Source organism: Erythranthe guttata, chromosome 5 (genome assembly GCF_056151865.1).
Source record: "Erythranthe guttata isolate IM_541 chromosome 5, IM_541, whole genome shotgun sequence".
Classification (NCBI taxonomy): Eukaryota; Viridiplantae; Streptophyta; class Magnoliopsida; order Lamiales; family Phrymaceae; genus Erythranthe; species Erythranthe guttata.
Window position 1 is genome coordinate 18,410,382 of NC_142537.1, and position 22,119 is coordinate 18,432,500.

Consider the following 22,119-nt stretch of genomic DNA (forward strand, 5'->3'; position numbering starts at 1 on the left):
AATATTTAATTATTTATTGCCATTTTTATTTTCTTTTGATATTTTTAAAAGAGGTTAATATAAATATTAATAAGCTAGACAGTAATAGACTGTATCATTTAATATTAATATATTCAATATTAAAAAAATGTTGAATTTTTTTTCACATATATTTTCTTTATTTCACATTTTTTCACAAAATACACTCAAACAACACAATCAAGTTCATTCGTTTGGCCCAATTCAATTGATAATCTAATTTCTCGATTGAGTTTGCGAATCAGCGGACTCAATTGATTCAAACCAAATCAATCAACCAATTTAAAATTACTAGAATCAACTTATTTAAATCTCTAGACTCGATTATAACTTAGCTAACTCAATTTATCCAAAATTGTCAATGAATTTAGAATCCATTGGCTTACTGGTTTGGTGAGGTGAATTAGACAAACAAGATTCGTAAATTGATAAATGAGATCGAAATCGAGTCGTTTGACTCCATAGTTCGTACTCCATCACCTAGATCATCTATTACCTTAGTATTATTTATTTGTTTTAAAAAAACTATCTATAATAGTTTTTAAATAATTATTAAAAAGGGTAAATTACAACAACCCCTGAAATATGGTCAAATTATGAAAAAACCTTTCTTGTTTGAATAATTACATCCACCCCCTCAACTATGAATCTTCTTACACCTCCACATTTATGATGTCAAATTCAACATAATCATCTAGATTTTGTGAAATGTACTATAGTTTGTACTCGTTTTGTGTATAAATATAATGTTTGTTGCACCACAATCTGATATATACAAGCCAAAAAACACAATCTTATGATCATCTTGCTTCAAAATGTGGAGCTCAAATGGGACAAAACGGGTACAAAAGTGATAATATTTCATATAATTTAGAAGATTTCACTAAATTTGAAACTGCAAGGGTGAACGTGTAACAAGACTTATAGTTGAGGGATTGGTCGTAATAACCCAAATAGGAGGGGGGCTTTCGTAATTTGACCACACCTTGGAGGTGGTTGTAATTTACCCTAATTACCCTAATTATTAATACAACAATATATGCTTCAAACAGCCCAAATCAATTAAGCTTGGAAAATATCCCGGAACAGATCCAGGCCCAATTACTATTCTTCTAGTGGCCCATATAACTGGCCCGCTAGCTTGACCCTAACCGGGTTTATGCATACCGTGACGGGTTCGGGTCAGCCCGTCGGACCCACGCACCTTTACAAACTCAGCGTGTTTTTAATTCCGGGGAAAAAAACCCGGAGCAGTAGGTAGCTACAGTAATGGGGCGCTCAATCCTCTCTCACTTCTTAATCCTCTCCAATGCTTCTCCCCGCTCAATCTCCTCCTCGTACGTTTTTTTTTTTTTTTTTTTTTTTTAATTTTGTTGCTTCAATTTATGGATTATATACAGTTGTTGTAAATCCGTTGGTACATTTTTTTCCCGTAATTCAAAGCAGGCCGAGTGGTGTTCACCTGAGCAAATGCTGGAATAGAACGAGAGCAATCCAGCCGCAGCGGCGGCGAAGAATCGGAGATGGTTTGCGCTGCCTTTGCACCGTCGCAGTTTCCGAACCTTCCACTTCTGAGACTTCCTCTACCTCCGTAAAGTATTAATCTATTTATTTTTTAATTTTTTTTTTTGCTGGCTCCGTGTATTGGTTTGAGTTTGTGCTTACGTTTTGTTTGGTATGAAGCAATTTTTGGAAGAGTTTGAGTTACTTACTTTAAATGTTTCGGTGTATGGATCCGAAGTCACTACTAATTCTTATTGATGCCAAGACTGCTTGTCATTTTTTTGGATTAATATTTGTAGACTTGTGCTTTTGACGAATTCTGGTGTTTGTGGAATCTCGATTCAGTTTGAAAGTTGGAGAAGATTAGCAAATGTGATAATTATCTGATGGTTGAAGTTTAATTTAACACAGCCTTATTTGTAGTCATTTTGATTAGCAGTCATTGACCTTCTATTCACCATTTCACTGGCTGAAATGCCCGCTGTAGGCCTTACGAGCTTCCTTAATGTTACAGTCAGTATTCTGCTATATATCCGAGTGTGAGGCCATGCATTGTTTGTAGGTACCGAGATTGATCCAAACCTGAATAGCTTGTTCTCATTCTGGCAATAAAATCCTATTACTCTTAATTAGTGGACAGAGATAAATCCATCTACATGACGGTGTATGTTGCTTAATAGTTATGGAAGTTTATGACACATGCACGAACCATATGCCAAGCGGCTTGTTATTATGTTTGTTAAATAATAATAATACATGTCAGAATTGATGCTTGTTTTGTTTTTCTAAAGGGGAAAAAAGGGAATTACATCATTGCATTGCCTTATACTTACATCAAAATTATTTGATAAAACCTGATAATATTTGGTTTCTTCTTTTATAGGAAGAGAATAGTCTCTGGTGTCCAGCCCACAGGATCCATACATCTTGGAAATTATCTTGGTGCCATAAAAAATTGGGTTGACTTGCAGGTTTGTTTTCAAATATTATATACACTATTGAGCAAAAGAATGGTCCAGTCTTGGAGGAGCTATTTGACGGCTCCAACATTACATATTAGCTAGTTGTATTTGATGGATTGGTCTTTGTTGCAAATGTGGTAATAGTCATTGGTGGGAAGAGAGGAGGAGAGACGTCTTGCAGACTCTACCACCGTGTTGTTGCGTCACAGATGACAAGCTTCCCATAGTTTTTTAAACAGTAAAAGCGACACCTAGACCCTAGTTAAGATGATGTGGTTGTATATATATAAAGAAAAATGTTGTGCATGTTATAAACTTATCCATAGTTTAGCAATCCCATTACATATGTGAGGGTGAGTGAGCATGCTCTCATATGAGTGTGCATACATAATGCACGAGCTCCTCCCTATCCAATCAGATATCACATATTCAGTGCGTAACAGTAACATCTGTTCAAGTATGCTTTTCAGGTACAAGGTTACTACATTTGTGGTCTTTTAAAAAAAATCTGTCACATTACTGATCGTAAAATACAATTTGTATTTAATTGTCATACTGCATAAAAAAAATCGTCCGGGCTATTGTTTCACCACATATTTTCTCCTTGCAGAATACATACGAGACACTCTTCTTCATTGTGGATCTTCATGCGGTATGCTCTGATTTTTGACTTATACCTTGTGCTATTAAGTTGCATTTTGTTCTTGTTTCTTGGATTGTCATTGTCACAGTAACTGCTGCATTTTCCTTTATGATTTGGATGTTATACTTCCTATATCATATCAATTATGATCTCCAGTTCTCAATGTTCACAATTTAGATAAGAATGTGACGCTTGCTAAGAATGTGATGAACTTGTTGTGGATTTAACATGAGGTTAAAGGCTTATTTTTTTCACTGAGTTTCAGCCTACTTAGTGAAGTTAATTTACTTTCTAATGTAGACTACTCTTACTTGTATCTTGCAGATTACGTTGCCATATGAAACACAGCAATTATCAAAAGCGACAAAAGATACTGCAGCTCTATATTTGGCATGTGGTGTGGACACTTCCAAGGTCTACCATTTCCTCGTGTTATTACGTGCTTTGGCTGGTCATGTACTTTTAGATCCCTATTCACAACTCTATGTCTAATTTTCCAACCACAGGCCTCAGTTTTTGTGCAGTCTCATGTCCGTGCTCATGTAGAATTGATGTGGCTGCTGAGCTCTGCGACCCCAATTGGATGGCTAAATAAGATGATTCAGTTTAAAGAGAAATCACGAAAGGCTGTGAGTTTTATGCTGTATCTTATCAATCATTCTCTTGTTTCTCATGTTCTCATATACCCAAAAAGGGGAAATAAACATTTGTTTTCAGATTAGCTATGATGATCATGTTGATGTAACTTAATGCCTTGGGTTCAATATAGATTGTCCAGACTGATTTTTTTTGCTTCATTTCTTATTTGTGCCTGTATGTGGTTCGGGGGGTGGGGGTGGGGGTGAGGTGGGGTGGACAATCATCTAACTAATACCGGTATTTGGGCTGGAACCTGTATTAATTGAATGCCGGATTCAGTTTCGGGATATTAATCAATATTCAATACCAGACTTCAGTTCCCTAAACCAAACACTACATCGGGACAAAATAAGCTATCAACCCATCGCCTTAAAACCAAAAGAGCCCTTATTGTGTTTATCTTATATTATTTTTGTTTATATCAGACATTGTTTCAGCACTGTGAAGTAAGGAAATAAACACTCAAATCATAGTTCATGAAGAAGAAACTACAACCTTAACAGTCTTCTATATCAATATTTTAATGATATATTCCTAAATATTTTACTTTCTAGCTTGCAGGGGGATGAAAATGTCGGAGTTGCACTTCTAACCTATCCAGTGCTGATGGCTTCTGATATCCTCTTATATCAGGTAAACTATCTTTTATCTCTATTTACCGCAGCTCCCTCTACAGCATGCACTTCTTATAAGCCTTTAAAACGTAGGCATCTGTTCAATTTTTGTGCAATATATGTCCATTGGTTAGGAAAGGATTGAGTCTTTCCCTTCGTTTGTTTGTTTATCTGGTTATGCCTATGGTTGCCAAGAAATACTTTCTTTCTCTAATATGATTGTGACTATATTGCCTGAATATTCATTATTCTCAGCAAGTGTAGTATTTCCGTGCAGTCTGATTTTGTCCCTGTTGGTGAGGATCAGAAGCAACACCTGGAGCTGACTCGAGAATTAGCTAACCGTGTTAACTATTTATACGGTGGAAGGAAGTGGAAGAAGCTGGGAGGGTAAGGCACATTATAAATTTATGAGCACTGAACTTTTTGTTTCTCGTCTGTAATATTAACATTCCGCTCCGATATTTTTTCTGTTATTCTCTGTATTCCACTTGCGCATTAGGAAAACTAAATGATTTATCTAATCAATTTTTTTCGACCGTAGGCGAGGTGGAGCTATTTTTAAGGTGCTTTTCGTTCATTGATTTGTTATGAAATACATTTCAAGTCACATGTCCAGTTGGAAATTAGATTTTCTTATGCTTTTCTGATGGATGTAGGTTCCTGAACCCCTTATTCCACCTACTGGAGCTCGTGTGATGTCCCTTACTGATGGTCTTTCCAAGGTTAATAGTTTTAATATCTTCATGCCTTAGAAGAAATTATGTTGCAAGATATGAGGTCCTGTTTGCTGTAAAGTGATTAACTACTTATTGATGCAGAGATTTGTTTTTTTTCACTTTAAATTGTTGCTAGACATATCACCTTTTCATAGTCCTGACTCGTACCATATTTTGATATATGTATCTAGATGTCAAAATCGGCACCATCTGATCAGTCTCGTATCAATTTGCTTGACTCAAAAGACGTGAGTACAACCATTTCTACTTATATTTATGTCTTAGTCTTTAGCTTATGATTTTATTTATTTATTTGCTTGTTTTTTTTGCTGTAGTCTTAGTAAGAAAACAACAATACCTTTTAGTCGAGACTGTCATTTTTAATGCAAGTATCTACTGAGCTCGTTTTGTAGAGATGCTAGTTAATTGAAAACCGAAATATGGGGAAAAGAGGGTGGACCAGTATGGAGTTTTCTTATTTACCATTGAAGTTAGAGATTGCAGACGAACATCATTCGTAGCAATGATATCCATATCTCCTCTGTTGCAACTTATTTTTTTTTAATCTAAGAGAAATTATTATATAAGTCTCTGGGGACTCGATTTCACAATTTGGAAACCCAAACTTCTCCACCCCCATGTGATGATAGTACACTATTTTTGTATATTGTTCAGAGCTGAAATTTAGAAGAGTTATGAAAGAAGTATATCAGAAACTTTTCTTTTCTTTCTCCCAACTCTTCTTTGCTGGTTTTTCAGGTCATTGCCAACAAAATAAAGCGTTGCAAGACTGATTCTTTTCCAGGGTTAGACCTATCCGCATATTCTCTTTTTTTTGAAGCTTGTCGTGCATCGTATTATATTTCTTTTATTTCTTTATTTTTGTGTAACTAAGATTACTCCTTCAGCTTTAAACATCTTGCATCGTTGTTTTGAAATTATGCAGCTTGGAATTCGATAATCCTGAAAGACCTGAATGTAACAACCTTCTTTCAATATATCAGCTCATTACGAGCAAGACAAAACAGGTATTTAATGAAAACTATGCAGCGATATTCAAATGTTTCTACAAATTCATTTGCTTATGAACTCTGCTTAGCTTTTTGTTTCTCATTAATGCCAAGTTAGCATAATTAGTTTAATGTAAGTGTTAGGTGGAAGTTCTATGCCAATGAGATAAACGAGATTTATAATAGTGTTCCCATGAGGGTAAACCTATGGATAAGTTGTATATGACAATTCTGTTGTTACATAATTAAAAAAAAAAAAGTAAAAAATTCAGAATGTGACACGAAGTATGAAACTATTGCATATAGATTAGGTAATAAACAGACTATTGCAAATCGGCCAAATTTTATCTTCCTATGTGGGTTTAAATCACACCAATGTTTGTATTGAAAATGTCGTGGGTTTACTTGATAAAGTATCACCACAATGCCACCTTGTTAACTTGCTTTTCTAGTCTAACTGCAATTTGTTGAAAGTTTAATCTGAAACAACTTCCTCGCAATGTTTTACATCTACAAAGAGAGCTTGATTGTGGTATCTTATTAAGAGATATTGTTGCAGGAAGTTGTGGAAGAATGCGGAGATATGAATTGGGGAGCATTCAAACCTCTGATTACCGATGCTTTAGTTGATCATCTTCATCCCATCCAGGTTTCACTTGCAGATTTAACGTCTTTAATATCCATATTTACGTACTAAAAGAATCATTGAAATTGAATATTTTTTTTTCAAAGTTAACTCTATGTTACTCTATTCACGTGTAAGTAGTAAACTACTAATAGCTAAAAAAAAGAAAAAAAAGAAAAGAAAATGGTATAGGTCTAACTAGAGAGTTAAACAATTCAGACACAAACAAACTCTTACCAACAATTTTGAATCTCGAATGCAAAAGTCATATTTCGTTTGGTTATAGATGCATCTTTTACCACCCCCTTTTGAAGGCTGTAACGTTTGACAATTAGTACCCCTTTTAGGCAATAGGAGAATTTAATGATTTCCTTTTCGCAGATAAAACCATATTAAACCATCACAGAAATGCAGTATCCCATGTAGTCAATATATTTATCCCAGACCAGTGCCTTCAATTATTGAATGTGGCCACTTTTACAGGTTCGTTACGCAGAAATTATGTCCGATACCAGTTACTTGGACAACATTTTGGCCGATGGTGCTACTAAAGCTTCCTCCATAGCAGATGTTACTGTCAATAATCTCTATCAAGCAATGGGATTTTTACGGAGATGAGTTTCAAAAAGGTGATTAATATGGGAGTCGGATTCGCTTTCACTTCTATGGCTTATATTAATGAGATCATCTTTGATGAGAAAAAAAGGTAAGTATAGTGGGAACAACGTGTTTACGTGCTCTTTATTCGATTCCTCCAAATGGGGTTGCATTTTCATTTAGTGTTTATTCATGGCCTAAAATTTTGGTTATCTATTGATATCATATAAATTAATAAGTGATTAATTCATCAATGTCTAATTCAACAGATCTAATTTTTAGAACTGTTCCCTGGTTCTGGGAGTCGTGTTGATCTATGTGTACGTACAGTTGCGGTTGACTTTGCATATTTGAGCTGAAAATTTTATGGGATGATTGTTTAGAACTTGCATAAATTGTTTGTACATTGGATGCCTTTTTTCTTTTCCCTCCGTGTGTGTGTGTGAGCAACCTTTGAATGAGTTATGATAATGAATATTCAAATCTTTTAGATTGACAGAGCATTTTCTACATTTAAACTTCTATGAAACCAACAACAAAGACGACAAAGATACGGAAAAAAAATACAAAAAATTGCAAGCTTTGCAATGAGACGTTCAAAACAATCACATGTTAGTTAACTATTCTTTCAGTAAAGCCAATATAATAATAAAAAGTTTTGACCGAAAAATATACATGAACACATTGGCTTAATGGCACACCATGATAATGTACGATAAGGCAAACAAAAGCTATAATTGTCTTACATAAGCAAGGGGTAAAAAAAGGACGAAGAAGAATAGGGAAAAATTGAAACGATCACGAAAAACGGGAATATGGGCAAGTGAAGAGCACAAGCAACATAGAATTCCAAAGTTGCTGCACAAGTTGCTTGTGCCAAGTATCACTTCTATATATATTTTAATAACAGCAAAGGAATCAAAAAACGGAGACAACATTTCTCGCACATAATATTATAATGTATTTTCATCGCCACATATCAATATACATTTGCACCAGCATTAGGGGAAACAATCAGGGAACGAACCCGATATCCTTAAAGTATTCGTGCTCAAGAGCAGTTCTGGCAGTAACTCTTTTGCTCGGATCTAAACAGAGCATTTTCTGCAAGAGTTTAAACAGAAAGAAAAAAAAATATCAATCACCTGGGAATCAAATCTCTTTCTCATAGTTTCTTTAGTAAGTGAAGTGTAAAATACATCAGTCTTAAATATATCACCACACTATTGCTGACAAAAATATATCACCTCGAAAAAATGCGAGGCAGAAACCACGAGAGGTCAAATGAGTAATTCAGTAATTCTAGGTAAAGGGTCATAAAGCCAATTTTTAGGATTATTTAGTTTCGAACTTCTATCAGACATCCTCAAATTAAACCAAAAAAAAACAGACTTACACCAAGGAGGTCAAGTCCAGCTGCATCAAGATTCGGAACCACACTTCTGAGCTCCTGCAAAATAAAGATGACAATTCGAATTATATATCATAAATGATTATAGAATAAACTAAGAAAGAGAAGAATCGGAAATTAATTCCCGTTCCAATCACCTTAGGTGGCCATTTTGGAAATGCCGATTTAAAATCAGGCAGAGATGTCACTCCAGGCCATATATCTTCATTTGGCGTGCCCATGACTCTTCAATGCCAAAAGAAAAACGAAAACAAAGTTGTTTAACAAATGAAATCGAGTTTTTGGAAGCAAATGATATGAATGTTACGATAGGAATTGTAGTGTTTTGTTTGGATAACAGGATTCAATGCCTTGAATGAGCAAATGAAAACAAAGTCGATTTATTCAAATGATAAGCAAAGAGTCGTAATGTGATATCAGGATTTAAATCAAGGGAAATCGTGTTCAATCAGATGTATCACCTAAAGATTTTGAAGAGTTCATCTATCTCAGAGTCGCCCGGAAATAATGGTTTCTGTGTTACCATTTCGGCAAATATACAACCAACTGACCATATATCAACTGGAGTAGAATAATGGCGCGATCCGAGTAGTATTTCCGGAGCTCTGTACCATAGTGTCACAACCTACAGAAGATATAAAAATGTAGTGATTGAGTTAAAAAATTGTTTCAAAAAGATCAGATTCCAGTCGTAAACTAGAGGTATTTTCTTGAACTTGTAGAAGCATTTATAAAACACTAGCTAGAATACGGAAGTGCAAACAAAATTTATTCAATGAAGTATGATAGCCAACAGCCTGCCATTGTTAAGAGTGTTCAAATTCCCATAACATTTATTTACCTCATGCGTAAATGTCCTGACAGGAATGCCGAATGCTCTAGCCAATCCAAAGTCTGCGAGCTTTAATGCATTTGTACGGCGATCTATGAGTAAGTTTTGAGGCTTCAAGTCTCGATGAAGGACTCTATGAGAATGGCAATAGGCGATGCCACGGAGTATTTGACATAGAAACGTCTGCAAAAAGTTGGAGATTGGCTCAATGGAAACATTGATTTACAGCTCAAGAGACTCATTTTCGTTTCCTCGCAACTCTGGTATTTTATCAGCACTCTTACACGATTTACTTTTCTTCTAAAAGCTAACTTATATTTGCATAATCTCAATTTCTTAAGACGAATTTTCTTCTTCATAGTCTCGATACAAGAATACCACCAAACCCCTCAGTATCATGCAGCTTAAATTTAAACACTGATAAATGCAATCACTCGACTTACGCGGTCCAAAAAGAAGACAAATTAGCTCTAAAAGCATAAATCTCTCTACCCAACACAACAAACATAATGATCGATATGCATAAAGTTCACAGACCTTCACAGAGCAGAGATAGGTGACGTACTTTAACCAGACGAGGATCCTTGGAGAATTCTGGGCAAGAATCCATGTGTTTTTTCAAATCCAGATCCAGATATTCAAATACCAGATACAAGCGCTTCTCACTGTGCACCACATCCTGCAACCTATGACCAGATGTCAATTATTAAAATGAACATGTCTCAGATATAAGACATACTAATTACTATGTCTGAAAATTAACACTAGTTCTTTAATCAAATTCCCCATACTGAAACACTGTCAGAATAACATCAAGTGTTCTGATTGCATTGAACAATACCTTACGATATTCCCGTGTTGCATCTCTTTCAAAAGAGAAATCTCTCTGATAGCTGTACTTGGCACCCCCTCATCTTCCTGCTCTAGCCGGATTTTCTTGAGAGCAATAGTTTCGTTTGTTACTCGGTCACGAGCTTTGTATACCACTCCGTATGTTCCCTCACCAATCTTCTCAACTTTTTCATACTGCAAACATCACAATTCATTACACGCACAAACAAAGAGACCATTGTAACAGTTGGATGAGTATATTTACCTGATCCATCTGAGTCAATAATCATCAACCAGCGACACGACACAATCGCAAAACGTGACGGAAAAAAAGGGGAAAAAAAAAAGTTAGGCCACAATGCAGAAGTAAGATGAATATTAATGAATTGGCATGTGTAGCACAGACAACATAGTTAATCCAATACAATTTAGAAAACCAAAATGATTCTGCTAAACCGACATACATAATAAGTAATTTAATTGATATTTCAGTAATTCTGCAGACAGAAATAGGCAAACAAAACATTTATCTAGAATTCAATACAAACAATGTTTGATATAAGGGTTCTCCTACTCTTCAAATTACAATCGAGACGCGAAATCAACGGCAAAAGTTCGGATTTCACTTAGAATTCCGGAAAAAAAAGTAACTACAGATTCCAAATTATTCATTTCCACAAATCAAAATTAGCTCATAATTAATCAAACATAACATAAAAACAGAAAAAACCAACATACATTCGCTCATTAATTGATCAAATTAAGAAAAAGTAACTACATATTCCAAATTATTCATTTCCACAAATCAAAATTAGCTCATAATTAATCAAAACTAGCATAAGAAAAACAAACAAAACAACATACATTCGCACCAGCAGCAAATTTTTAATGATCAAATTAAGAAAAAGTAACTGCACGATAAACGCACATTAATTAATTACTTCGCAAAAAAAAATCAAATCCAAATAAATAACTGTTTCAACCACTGATTTTTCAAGCCTCGTTAACAGAATTCAACAAATACACCAATCAAACTAGCATCAAATGATTAAACAATTACGATGCGTAACCAAAAAAAACACACACACGCGCGCACGCACACATTAACCGCGCGTACATTTTAATTATGCAAAAAAAAAAATGCAAAAATAAATGAGTAAAAGAGAAGATGATAAAGAGTGATGTATAACGTACCAGAGAAGTGCGACTGAAAAAGAGAGAGTGGGCTGTTTGTTTTAGCTGCAATTGAGTGCGAAGCTTTCATATAGGGTTGGCTTTTTTTTTTTTTTTTTTTTCCTTTTTCCCTTTTTCTTTTTTATTTCTTTTTTTTATTTATTTCTTAAAATTCACTGATTGGGTGTTGACTTTTGACCGAAGTTTTACTATGGTAAGTGTAGAGACATTTTTTTTACCGGACAATATTGTATATTTTTTAGAGTAAATTACGGTTCACCCCCTAATGTGTAAGGTTAAATTACGAAAAAACTTATCATGTTTGAGTAATTTCAACTGCCTCCCAAACTATGAATCTTCTTACATGTTTATCATTGCGGTGTCAAATTTAGTGAAATTTTCTAGATTATGTGGAATATTCTCCAGTTTGTACTCGTTTTACTCCATTCGAGCTCCATATTTTGAAACAAGATGATCATAAGATGTGTCTCTTGACTTGTAAATATAAGATTATGATGCATCAGAAACTGCATTTTTTCACAAAATGAATAAAAATTAGAGAATAATTCCACGAAATCTATAAGATTCTGTGGAATTTGATACCATGTAAGAAGATTCGTAGTTGATGAGTGGTTGTAATTACCCAAAGATGAGGGGGTTTTTCGTAATTCGACATTACCTCGGGGTTGACCGTAATTTACTCTATTTTTTTTATTAGTATTTATAAATAGATTACTACGAGAAGTTTAATATTACTTATCAAATTATAATAAAGATTTAATGGATTTCTATTTTCTACCTAAGGTCTTAGATGGAATATTTGTTCGTTCTATTTTTTGCAATTTTCAGCATTTGCCTAATTTAGTTACGTTTTTATTTTTCTTTAATTATCTTTATGTTATTTTGGGCCTTCAAATTTTGTACGGGCTTGATTTTATATTTTGCGAATACTATTTTGGGCCATCATGCTTTATTGAGTGCATAATATATTGATGTCTATAGTTTGGTTGATGAAATAAATCATGATAAATTAAATAATTATTTTATATATGATATTTGGCTAGTTCAATAATATGTTGGTTGGTACATAATTTTGAAGACAAAAATGAAATCTTATCTTGATTTATTGTAAGTTTATGCATGGACCTCATCTAATCCAACTGTATAATTATTATTAGATTGTAAAATCATACTAGTAATTCACCCGTGCGATGCACGGGATCAATTCTAAGTATAATTTTTTAATGACTAAAACACGACGATGAGGTAAATCAAACATTTTTATGAATGAAAAGAGAATGTTAATCGGCATGGGAGTAATATAAAAAATGAAAATATGTTTTAGATAAAATAATCGAACGAAAGCTTTGAATAGTTGATATATATTACGATATAATCTAAAAAGTTTAAAAACAATAGCAATTCCATTTGATTTAAGTACCGATATAAACAAAGTACATGACAAAAGAAAATATGAAATACCAAAATTGTGATATAAAAATTAAGATACATTATTTGATCCAAATTGTACAACTTTCTCGTCCAATACACTCGTATCCTTAACATAAACTTAATTCTCAAAGTAGTGATTTAGAGCATATGCATTAACATCGCTTATAACTCTCTTTGCGAGTAACATGCACATTTTTCGTTGTTCAATTGCAATCAGTGATACACATTACTGAAACATAATCACCCAAAAGTGTAAAAAATAAATACAATTTGTACTAAATCACCTTTATTAAAAAAAAAAAAAAACAAATTCAGTGGAGTATGCAATAAAATTAGCATAAAGTGCAAGTAAACTAACACGGAAAAATAATTATACAAATAAAAAATACAAACAACAAATGTATATTTGAATCACAATATACAATTTTCTGATGTACATTCATATTCCCTGAAAAACTTCCTAGTAGACATTATTGTAAGTAATATTAGTCGTCTATTCCTGTTTGATGAATATTTTTATGCCACCTATACTCTTAACTCTCCATATTACTACGTATAATAGTCCATGACACCTCTACTCTTAACTCTCCATATTGCGACGTATAATAGTCCATGTCACCTCTAATACTATATTAATATTCATCTAATAGTAATACTAATATTAATACAAAAATCAATATTAATACTAAAATCATTACTAAGAGCAACTCCAATGCAAGAACTAAATGAAGTATCAAACTAAAAAACCATTATTTTTTTTCTAAAAGTATCAAAGTATTATATCAATTATCAAATGAATATTTAATGCTCTATTTTGATATCTCTCATTGGAGTTGCTCTAAGACTAATATCAATATTAATACCAATATCAATACCAATACTAAAACCAACACTAATATTTATACCAATACCAATACCAATACCAATACTAATACAAATGTCCAATACCAATACCAATACCAATATCAATACCAATACCAATACCAATACCAATACCAATACCAATACCAATACCAATACCAATATCAATACCGATACCGATACCGATACCAATACAAATACCAAGACTCATACTCGTACTCATACTCATACTCATACTCATACTCATACTCATACTCATACTCATACTCATACTCATACTCATACTCATACTCATACTAATACTAATAATAATATTCATATTCATACACATACACGTACGAATACTCATACTAATATCAATATTAATACCAATACTAATACCAATACATATACCAATGCTAATACCCCAATACTAATATTAATACTAAGCCGAGTCTTCTTGACTTTTTGAGTGTTCTGCTTTATCCGATGTTTTAGCAGCCGCCACCTAATACTGATATTAATACTAATATTAACACCAATTCTAACACATTACTAACACTAATACTAATACTAATACTAATACTAATACTAATACTAATACTAATACTAATACTAATACTAATACTAATACTAATACTAATACTAATACTAATACTAATACTAATACTAATACTAATACTAATACAAATACTCATACTAATACTAATACTAATACTAATACTAATACTAATACTAATACTAATACTAATACTAATATTAATACTAATACTAATGCAAATACTCAACTATTATTAATACTAATATTAATATATACTAATGCTAATACTAATACTCATACTAATACTAATAATAATAAACCCATTATAATACTCAAAGTTTAAATGTTTTATGAAATTGAGTCGCAATACATTAGAAATTTAGTATTTTCCCCCAAAAAGTAAAAATGTACTTCCTCAACTTAGATAAACTTGTTATCGATCGTATGCCGACATAATAACCATCTGAATAAAAACGATTGAAGTATTATGACAAATAGAAATGAAATCTTCACCAACCTATTGACCTATTTACAACATCATATGCACATGAAGCAATCTCCTACCTAAAGAGATTGCAAATACATATTGACCGACTTCTAAAATTCAGAAAAAATTGCACCTTACTGAAAAGATAAGCAATGAGTACTCAAGCAAGGATAACCTAAATAGTATAATTAAAATATTATTAATATTATATCTATCTAATTTTTTAAATAATTTGACTTCTTATGAAATTATTAATTATATTAAGGGTAAATGGCAAATAGACCCATGACAAGGACACTTAATTAAAAGAGGGACATCCAACTTTTTTGTCTTTCAAAAAAATTCAGCTCATTCAAACTTATTTGCAAATAAGGAAAATCCCTTTATGTATACCAAAATTACTCCTAATTCATTAAAACTCAATTCAACTACAATTTCATGATTTACACCCCCAATTTAGCCAAATTTCATTAATTAACCAATTTTAACCATAATTTCAATTTTGACCCAAATTTTGACCCGCCACCACCGGAGACCGCCGGTCTCCGGCGTTGACTTTTTTTTGTTTTGAAAAACTTTTTTTCCACATAATTTTTTTCCGGCCGGTGAACTGCCGTTGACCGCGGTCTCCGGCGTTGACTTTTTTTTTTTTTATAATTTTGTTTTTTGTTAAAAAAAATATTTTAATTAATATTACTGTTATGGCTGCTAAATTACTGTCTCCGGCAGTTATTTAACTGTCGGAGACAGTAATTTAACTGTAAATTGACTTTTTTTTTCCTTCAAAAATATTTTAATTAATATTATTGTCTTTGCTACTAAATTACTGTCTCCAGCAGTTATTTGACTGTCGGAGACAGTAATTTAACTGTTAATTGATTTTTTTTTAAATATTATAATTAATATAACTGTATTCGTTGCTAAATTACTATCTCCAGCAGTTATTTAACTGTCGGAGACAGTAATTTAACTGTTAATTGACTTTTTCTATTCTTAAAAAAAATATTTTTAATTAATACTACTGTATTCGTTGCTAAATTACTGTCTCCAGCAGTTATTTAACTGTCGGAGACAGTAATTTAACTATTAATAGACTTCTTTTTTTTTTTTCTTAAAAAAAATTATTTTAATTAATATTACTGCCTTGGCTGCTAAATTACTGTCTCCAACAGTAATTTAACTGTCTTAGACAATAATATTAATAATATAACTGTTCGGCAATATTCATAATATTACTGTCCCAGACAGTAATATTACTGTCTGAGACAGTAATTTAGTAGTCAAGATAGTAATATTAATCAACGCCGGAGACCGACGGTCAACGGTGGTTGACCGGCCAGAAAAAAAATTTCAGGAAAAAAAAAAGTTTTCAAAGAAAAAAAAAAAAAGTCAACGCCGGAATCTGGCCGGAAAAAAAAAACATTTCAGAAAAAAAATTATTTTCTGAAAAAAAAAATTTTGGGGGGTTAATGTGATATATTTGTTTAAATTCGGGGTCAATGTGTAATATTAATGAAGTTAGAGAATAATGGGTGGAATTGATAAGAATTATTTTATGTAGGGTATTTTAGACTAAAGACATGGGGATGAGTTTAATAGAGAGACTGTTTTTTTTGTACCAAAATGCATTTAAGTCCCATGTGATGGGTTTTTTTGTCATTCGCCCTTTATATTAAAATCATCACAACAATCCTTAATAATATTTATTTCTTATGATAGACCGTAGTTCATTATTTGATTAAATGAATTTGACAGTATTTTCAATATCCGAGAAAATATCAATATCAATATTATATATATATATATATATATATATATATATATATATATATATATATATATATATATATATATATATATATATATATATATATATATATATATATATACTCTTACATGTTACATTATATTTTATAAATATTTTCACTATATAACTATTTATGAATATATATAATAATAAAAATAAAATTTTGTATATTTACATATTTAAACCCTTACAATTTTGTTTACTAATTTATCAAAAGCAAATTGTCAAGAAAAGGAATTCAATTTATGATATTGTATACATAGCCATTTAAATGTTATTTCAGTAATGTTTAGAACTCTAAGATTAAGCAAAAAAAACTTAAAAATTTCATTACTTAAATTTATAGCATATTTAAATATCTTAGTACAATTAAATATTTTAGTAACTATAATGTAAAAAAGTAATTATTTTTCATCTATAGGAATTGTGGAAAGAGTAAGTACGAATATATATTTAATAACTTTCAGATATGTGAGGTCCATAATACTAAAATATTTTGTAATATATCACCACATGCATGTATAATAATAACCCATAGAAATATTTATATGTTTACCAAATATTTTGTAACTTAAAAATCAGAGTCGTAATAACTCATTTAAAAGTTTTTTTTTTAGAAACTCATTTAAATGTTATTATAGTATTTAAGTTCTAATAAATCGACGTCATGTCAAATTATATTTTATATTTATTTTGATTATATCTATTGTAAGAATTAGTTACACATGTAAGATAAATTATATCAAAATTGACAATTAATATATGAAACTAAATCTAGCAAAAAAAAAAAAAAAATATACCACATATTTGTAGTTGGGGTTCTGATTTTTTTAGTAAGTAATATTCATGTAGGTAACCAAACTAAATACGATATTTTACATAGTAGCTCGAATTGCCCATTAGTAAATATTTTGTTATATTATCAATAATACCAATATTGTATATTAATAATATGATTAAAAATATATTTTAATAAGGTAAAGTATGATATACTATTTTAAAAGTTCTTTAAAGATATTTTTTTATTATATATATATACATAAAAATATATTTCTACCAATATGTTTGATAATTTAAGACATTTAAGGTTATGTGAACTGTTCAAATATTTCAGCACACTAATAGTTCTAAAAGCTCACTTTTACATTTAAATTAATAATTAAAGATTTTACAAAATTATAATAACCAAAACAAACAGTTTCATTTATAGATAATACAAAATATTTATTTGTTTCGAAATTTTATAAGAACTTATGGATTAGAAAAATAAAATAAATATTTCACGTAAGAGATAAAAAAAAAAAAATTATTTCTTCGTTACACTAAGTATTGAATTATTGTAAAAAGTCCAGATGAATAACCAGAACAAAATTTTACTCAACATGAATCATAATGATTAAGAAAACAACATAGATATTTGAAAAAAAATGAAAATCAACATTAAAGAAATTAAAATAAGCAACTAAATGCAATCAAATCATATAGTATCAACAATCTTAAACATAGTGGAAAAAATGTCCATTTTGCACCATAGAAGAAAATGATACACAACGAATCTTGTATTGCGGCAATACTCGTTGTATATATATATATATATATATATATATATATATATATATATATATATATATATATATATATATATATATATATATATATATATATATATATATATATTTTTAATATAAATTCGTATGAACAATTGGTAGACCAATCAAACTCCACTCACCGGCTCTCTTGGCACAATCCAAAAAAATACAATTATTTGATGTCACCGAGTCTTGAGTCTTACCTATAATCTCTATATTGTCATTGAGTCTTGAGTTTTTCCTTGCAATTTCAAATAAGACAATTATTTAATGTAATGATATACTATTATGGAGTTAAATCTTAACATAAAATAATCAATCAATACGAAAAACAAACCTTTGCCGACTATATCTGCAATAATAAACAAAAAAAAATAAAATGTTAGATATACAATCTTATATGTAAATAAAATTATAAATAATTATTGTATGAATACGACATAATTAATAATAAAAACACATAAATATAAAGCATGCGAAAATTAACAGAAAAAATGAAACTTTATGGAAAATTTAGTTTTCTAGAACGAAATTGGATGAAAGTGATGAGTGTAGGGTAAAAATTATTTTATACTTGTCTTTAGTTTGCTAAAAAGGTAAATAATACATAATTAAGGCACAAATCAATTAATTGTTAAGAAATCATTCTTTTCCGGAAATCAATAAGCAAATTTAAATAATTATGGTACAATATTGTGTCATGCAAATATTTTATTCTCAAAATGGGAAATAAAATCAATATATTATTTTCCCATATTAAATCCTTCACATTTATCAAATCAAATAATAAAATTATGATATGTTTGCCAAAATTAATATTTGAAGATTTATCTTTTCTTAGAAATTAGTTACAATTCAATATATTTAAAGCATAATATATATACTATCGGATTTAAAAAGAAAAAAAATCAAACAATTACCTCAAAACATGATATTTCGAATTAGTTTGTGAAATCCTATAAATATAATATATTTCAAAGATCTAATACTAAAAAAATACAAAAAAAAAAAATACAAAAATTACGGAAATATAAACATAATATAATAAAAATCAAAAATATATACATAATATTAAAAAATTCGAAAATATATACATGATATAAAAAAATTGAATATTTATACATTAAAGATTGAGTTTTCTGAATTTTAAAAAAATATAGGTGGAAAATATATTTCGAAAACTTAAACTATTAAAAAAAAATATTTTTCGAATTTATAGAATATTAAATGCATGAAATATTAAATGCATGAAACAACAACAACAACAACAACAACAACATATTCCTTTATTTTAATATTTTAGTATTTAAAAAAACATTTTTTTATGAAAATTATTTGAATATTCGTAAAAAAATTGAGTTTCATGAATTTTTTTCAATAAAAATATTTTGAAATACTGAAAATATAAATAAGATTTTTTTTAATTCGAATTTATAAAATATTAACTTTGGAAATAATATATATACATGTGGTAATTATTAAATGATTGTGTAAATGTAAAATAGGAAAGAACTAAAAAACATCCATAAATACAAATGCCACGTAATCAATTGAAGAATCCACCTAATCTATTGAACTCCAACTAAGCAATTTTGACAAATGACATCATCATTTGCCACATGTCAATCATATAGAGCATAGATTCTCTTTTTATATTATATATAGATTTTATAAATCAAATGGGCTTTAGTGTACAAGTTTTATGAGAGATGGCCTAACGGCTGGAGCAAATACACATGTAATAATCAACTCAAATTCGAATTCTTTTTACCAACGATCACCAAATAGAATTTGTCTCACATTGCTTTATTAACAACATAAATTGACAAAGGGTCTACTTCTTGGCCTACACTAGTCAAACCTCACTCTTTCAGCGCAATTAATTTTTAATATTAATTTAGAAAAAGAAAAGAAATTCAAATTTGTTGAATTTTTTTGGAAGTGATTTATCACCAACGCACTAATCATTAAATTTACTCATCTAACTTTTTGACAAATCTTCAAGTTATATGAATTGTTTCAAAAAGTTTTATATTACTAGGAAAAAAGGAGGACAAAGTAGGGCCATATAGTCATATTTTACAAGTATATATTATAAATATTAAATTGTAATTATTCCACGCCTTTAATAATGAAATGTTTCTCTTGTGAGATGCCATTTGCCACGTTTTCTTATGAAGGTGTGGCGTATTTTCCTTCTCGTTGACCGCCAACAAATTTGACTATAAGAAACTTTTTTGGTTTTGGGCCAACAAAATTATTTGGAATTCAGCCCATTAATTTAAATTCTCTTACTGCAGTCCAACTATTCAGGAGCCAAACACTTAAATCCACTAATATTCCGCCAAAATTTTGGAAGGCTATATAGATTATTGATCTTGGTTGTTGAGTTCCACTGTTAGTTCTTAACCCTTTACTCGGGGTATTTTACATTGGCATTTCTCAAACCGAAATTTCTGAGTTTTCTCCTATATCTGTCGTCTGATCGTACCTTCGCATCAAATGCCTCTTGGTATTTTTCCGACGGCACAATCGTTAGACTATGACGATGGTCGTTCCTTTCTTGCTCTTTAGTTTAGAGACGAATCAACTTTTTTGTCTATATAGTAAGCCCTTTTGTGGGTGAGAGAGAGTGGAACTAACACACATAATATGAATCTCAGTTCATTTCTGAGATATTTATTCTTGTAAGCGAGTGGGATCTACTTCTGAGTGCGGGAAACACAATAGTGTTTGAATCTAAATGCAAGTTGTCCCATTCCTTGTGAGTTGGGGTCAGTTCAAATAGGGAGGGTTCGCGGGTGCGATCGCTTCCTTTTAATTCACAAGTGAGTCTTTCCTTAATCTATATAACTTTCAAGTTTTTTCCGTCTTTCTTTGTCTGTGGGGCGATTGCAGTCACATCCGCCACTTATAGCTACCCTAGCTGTGCCGATGACTGGCTTAGTGGGTCAAGCAGCAGTAGGTCCGGATTTTATTTGTAGGCTTTTTAGTCACATCCGCCACTTATAGCTACCTTAGGTGCGCCGATGGCTGGCTTAGTGGGTCAAGCAGCAGTAAGTCCGGATTTTGTTTGTCAGCTTGTTACTATGTGGGCTTTTGAGACAATCCATCCTGATATCACTGTTATGCAATTTTTTTTTTAGTTTTTTTTCTTAAGTAAACTTGTAGAAATAATTTATTTGGGGAAATTATTTTATTTTATTTTATTTAGGGAGATGGAATATATGATCTAAACAAGATATTATTCCTAAATACCGAGACGTTTTTTTTCCCCAAGTGGACCCGTTTCGGCTAAAAGCAAGTTGAATTTTAGTAAATACTAATATTAGAACAAATCGCACGGGCTTAATGATGTTTATACCTTCTAGAAATTGGGCCCACTAGCTGGATTTGTGATCTTTTAAGTCAAGATAACACATCAACATTAAATGGGCCCCACTATACTTAGATTTCTTATTAATTTTTCTAAATATATTGTAAAATATATCTTGTTTATCCTACGGTCTCAATAAATTTTATTGGCTTATTCTACCAATTAAGCATAGGTTTTAATTTCACTTTGCACCCTTGAAATATAGTTTTTTGATACTTTTGCACCCTAAAAAAAATTATTAGCATTTTACATCCTAAAATAACAATAAATCATTCATCATGCTCCCTGAATGATTTAAAGTTAGTGAAGGTAATTTAATATTTTATCACGAAAAATATTTTACTTAAAAAAAATTAAAAAAAGCATTTAGCTACTTTATCATCAAGTTGATCGAAAATTATATTTTCTCCCTAAGATTTATACTAAATATTTTCACCAATTGCAATAAAA

The 22,119-nt window shown here is 30.8% G+C and overlaps 2 protein-coding genes across 3 annotated transcripts; one reads left to right on the forward strand and one right to left on the reverse strand.

Annotated features, from left to right (window-relative positions):
• The first annotated feature begins 1,195 nt into the window (after positions 1 to 1,195).
• OVA4 (Nucleotidylyl transferase superfamily protein) lies at positions 1,196 to 7,725 on the forward strand. 2 transcript variants are annotated; one of them, XM_012991699.2, is made up of 15 exons: positions 1,196 to 1,355; positions 1,465 to 1,614; positions 2,405 to 2,492; positions 3,094 to 3,135; positions 3,451 to 3,540; positions 3,633 to 3,755; positions 4,327 to 4,398; positions 4,657 to 4,769; positions 4,924 to 4,945; positions 5,039 to 5,104; positions 5,290 to 5,346; positions 5,858 to 5,904; positions 6,045 to 6,126; positions 6,668 to 6,757; positions 7,217 to 7,725. In XM_012991699.2, the coding sequence occupies exons 1-15, from the start codon at positions 1,288 to 1,290 to the stop codon at positions 7,349 to 7,351; spliced, it is 1,245 nt and encodes a 414-aa protein (XP_012847153.1). In that variant the 5' UTR covers positions 1,196 to 1,287; the 3' UTR covers positions 7,352 to 7,725. The 2 variants fall into 2 exon arrangements, with proteins under 2 accessions (XP_012847153.1, XP_088674298.1); XM_088818172.1 differs by having other exon boundaries at positions 1,216 to 1,355; positions 1,462 to 1,614.
• A 261-nt stretch (positions 7,726 to 7,986) lies between these two features.
• On the reverse strand, positions 7,987 to 11,583 carry LOC105967124 (cell division control protein 2 homolog A). The gene is made up of 9 exons (XM_088818173.1): positions 11,269 to 11,583; positions 10,670 to 11,147; positions 10,415 to 10,599; positions 10,139 to 10,259; positions 9,583 to 9,756; positions 9,203 to 9,366; positions 8,879 to 8,966; positions 8,727 to 8,780; positions 7,987 to 8,434 (listed from the first exon to the last, which is right to left on the reverse strand). Exons 2-9 carry the CDS (start codon positions 10,676 to 10,678, stop codon positions 8,345 to 8,347), a joined length of 885 nt encoding a protein of 294 aa, XP_088674299.1. The 5' UTR covers positions 10,679 to 11,147; positions 11,269 to 11,583; the 3' UTR covers positions 7,987 to 8,344.
• Between the last annotated feature and the right edge of the window lie 10,536 nt (positions 11,584 to 22,119).

What these genes read in the sequence shown, in the direction of transcription:
- OVA4 (XM_088818172.1), top strand. Translation starts at nt 1,288, where the DNA reads ATGGGGCGCTCAATCCTCTCTCACTTCTTAATCCTCTCCAATGCTTCT. An exon ending in AAAATTGGGTTGACTTGCAG is followed by an intron (nt 2,493 to 3,093) that starts GTTTGTTTTCAA and finishes TTCTCCTTGCAG; the next exon opens with AATACATACGAGACACTCTT. An exon ending in AAGAGAAATCACGAAAGGCT is followed by an intron (nt 3,756 to 4,326) that starts GTGAGTTTTATG and finishes TCTAGCTTGCAG; the next exon opens with GGGGATGAAAATGTCGGAGT.
- LOC105967124 (XM_088818173.1), bottom strand. An exon ending in TTCCAAAATGGCCACCTAAG is followed by an intron (nt 8,781 to 8,878) that starts GTGATTGGAACG and finishes TTTATTTTGCAG; the next exon opens with GAGCTCAGAAGTGTGGTTCC. An exon ending in CTGGACTTGACCTCCTTGGT is followed by an intron (nt 8,435 to 8,726) that starts GTAAGTCTGTTT and finishes AAACTCTTGCAG; the next exon opens with AAAATGCTCTGTTTAGATCC.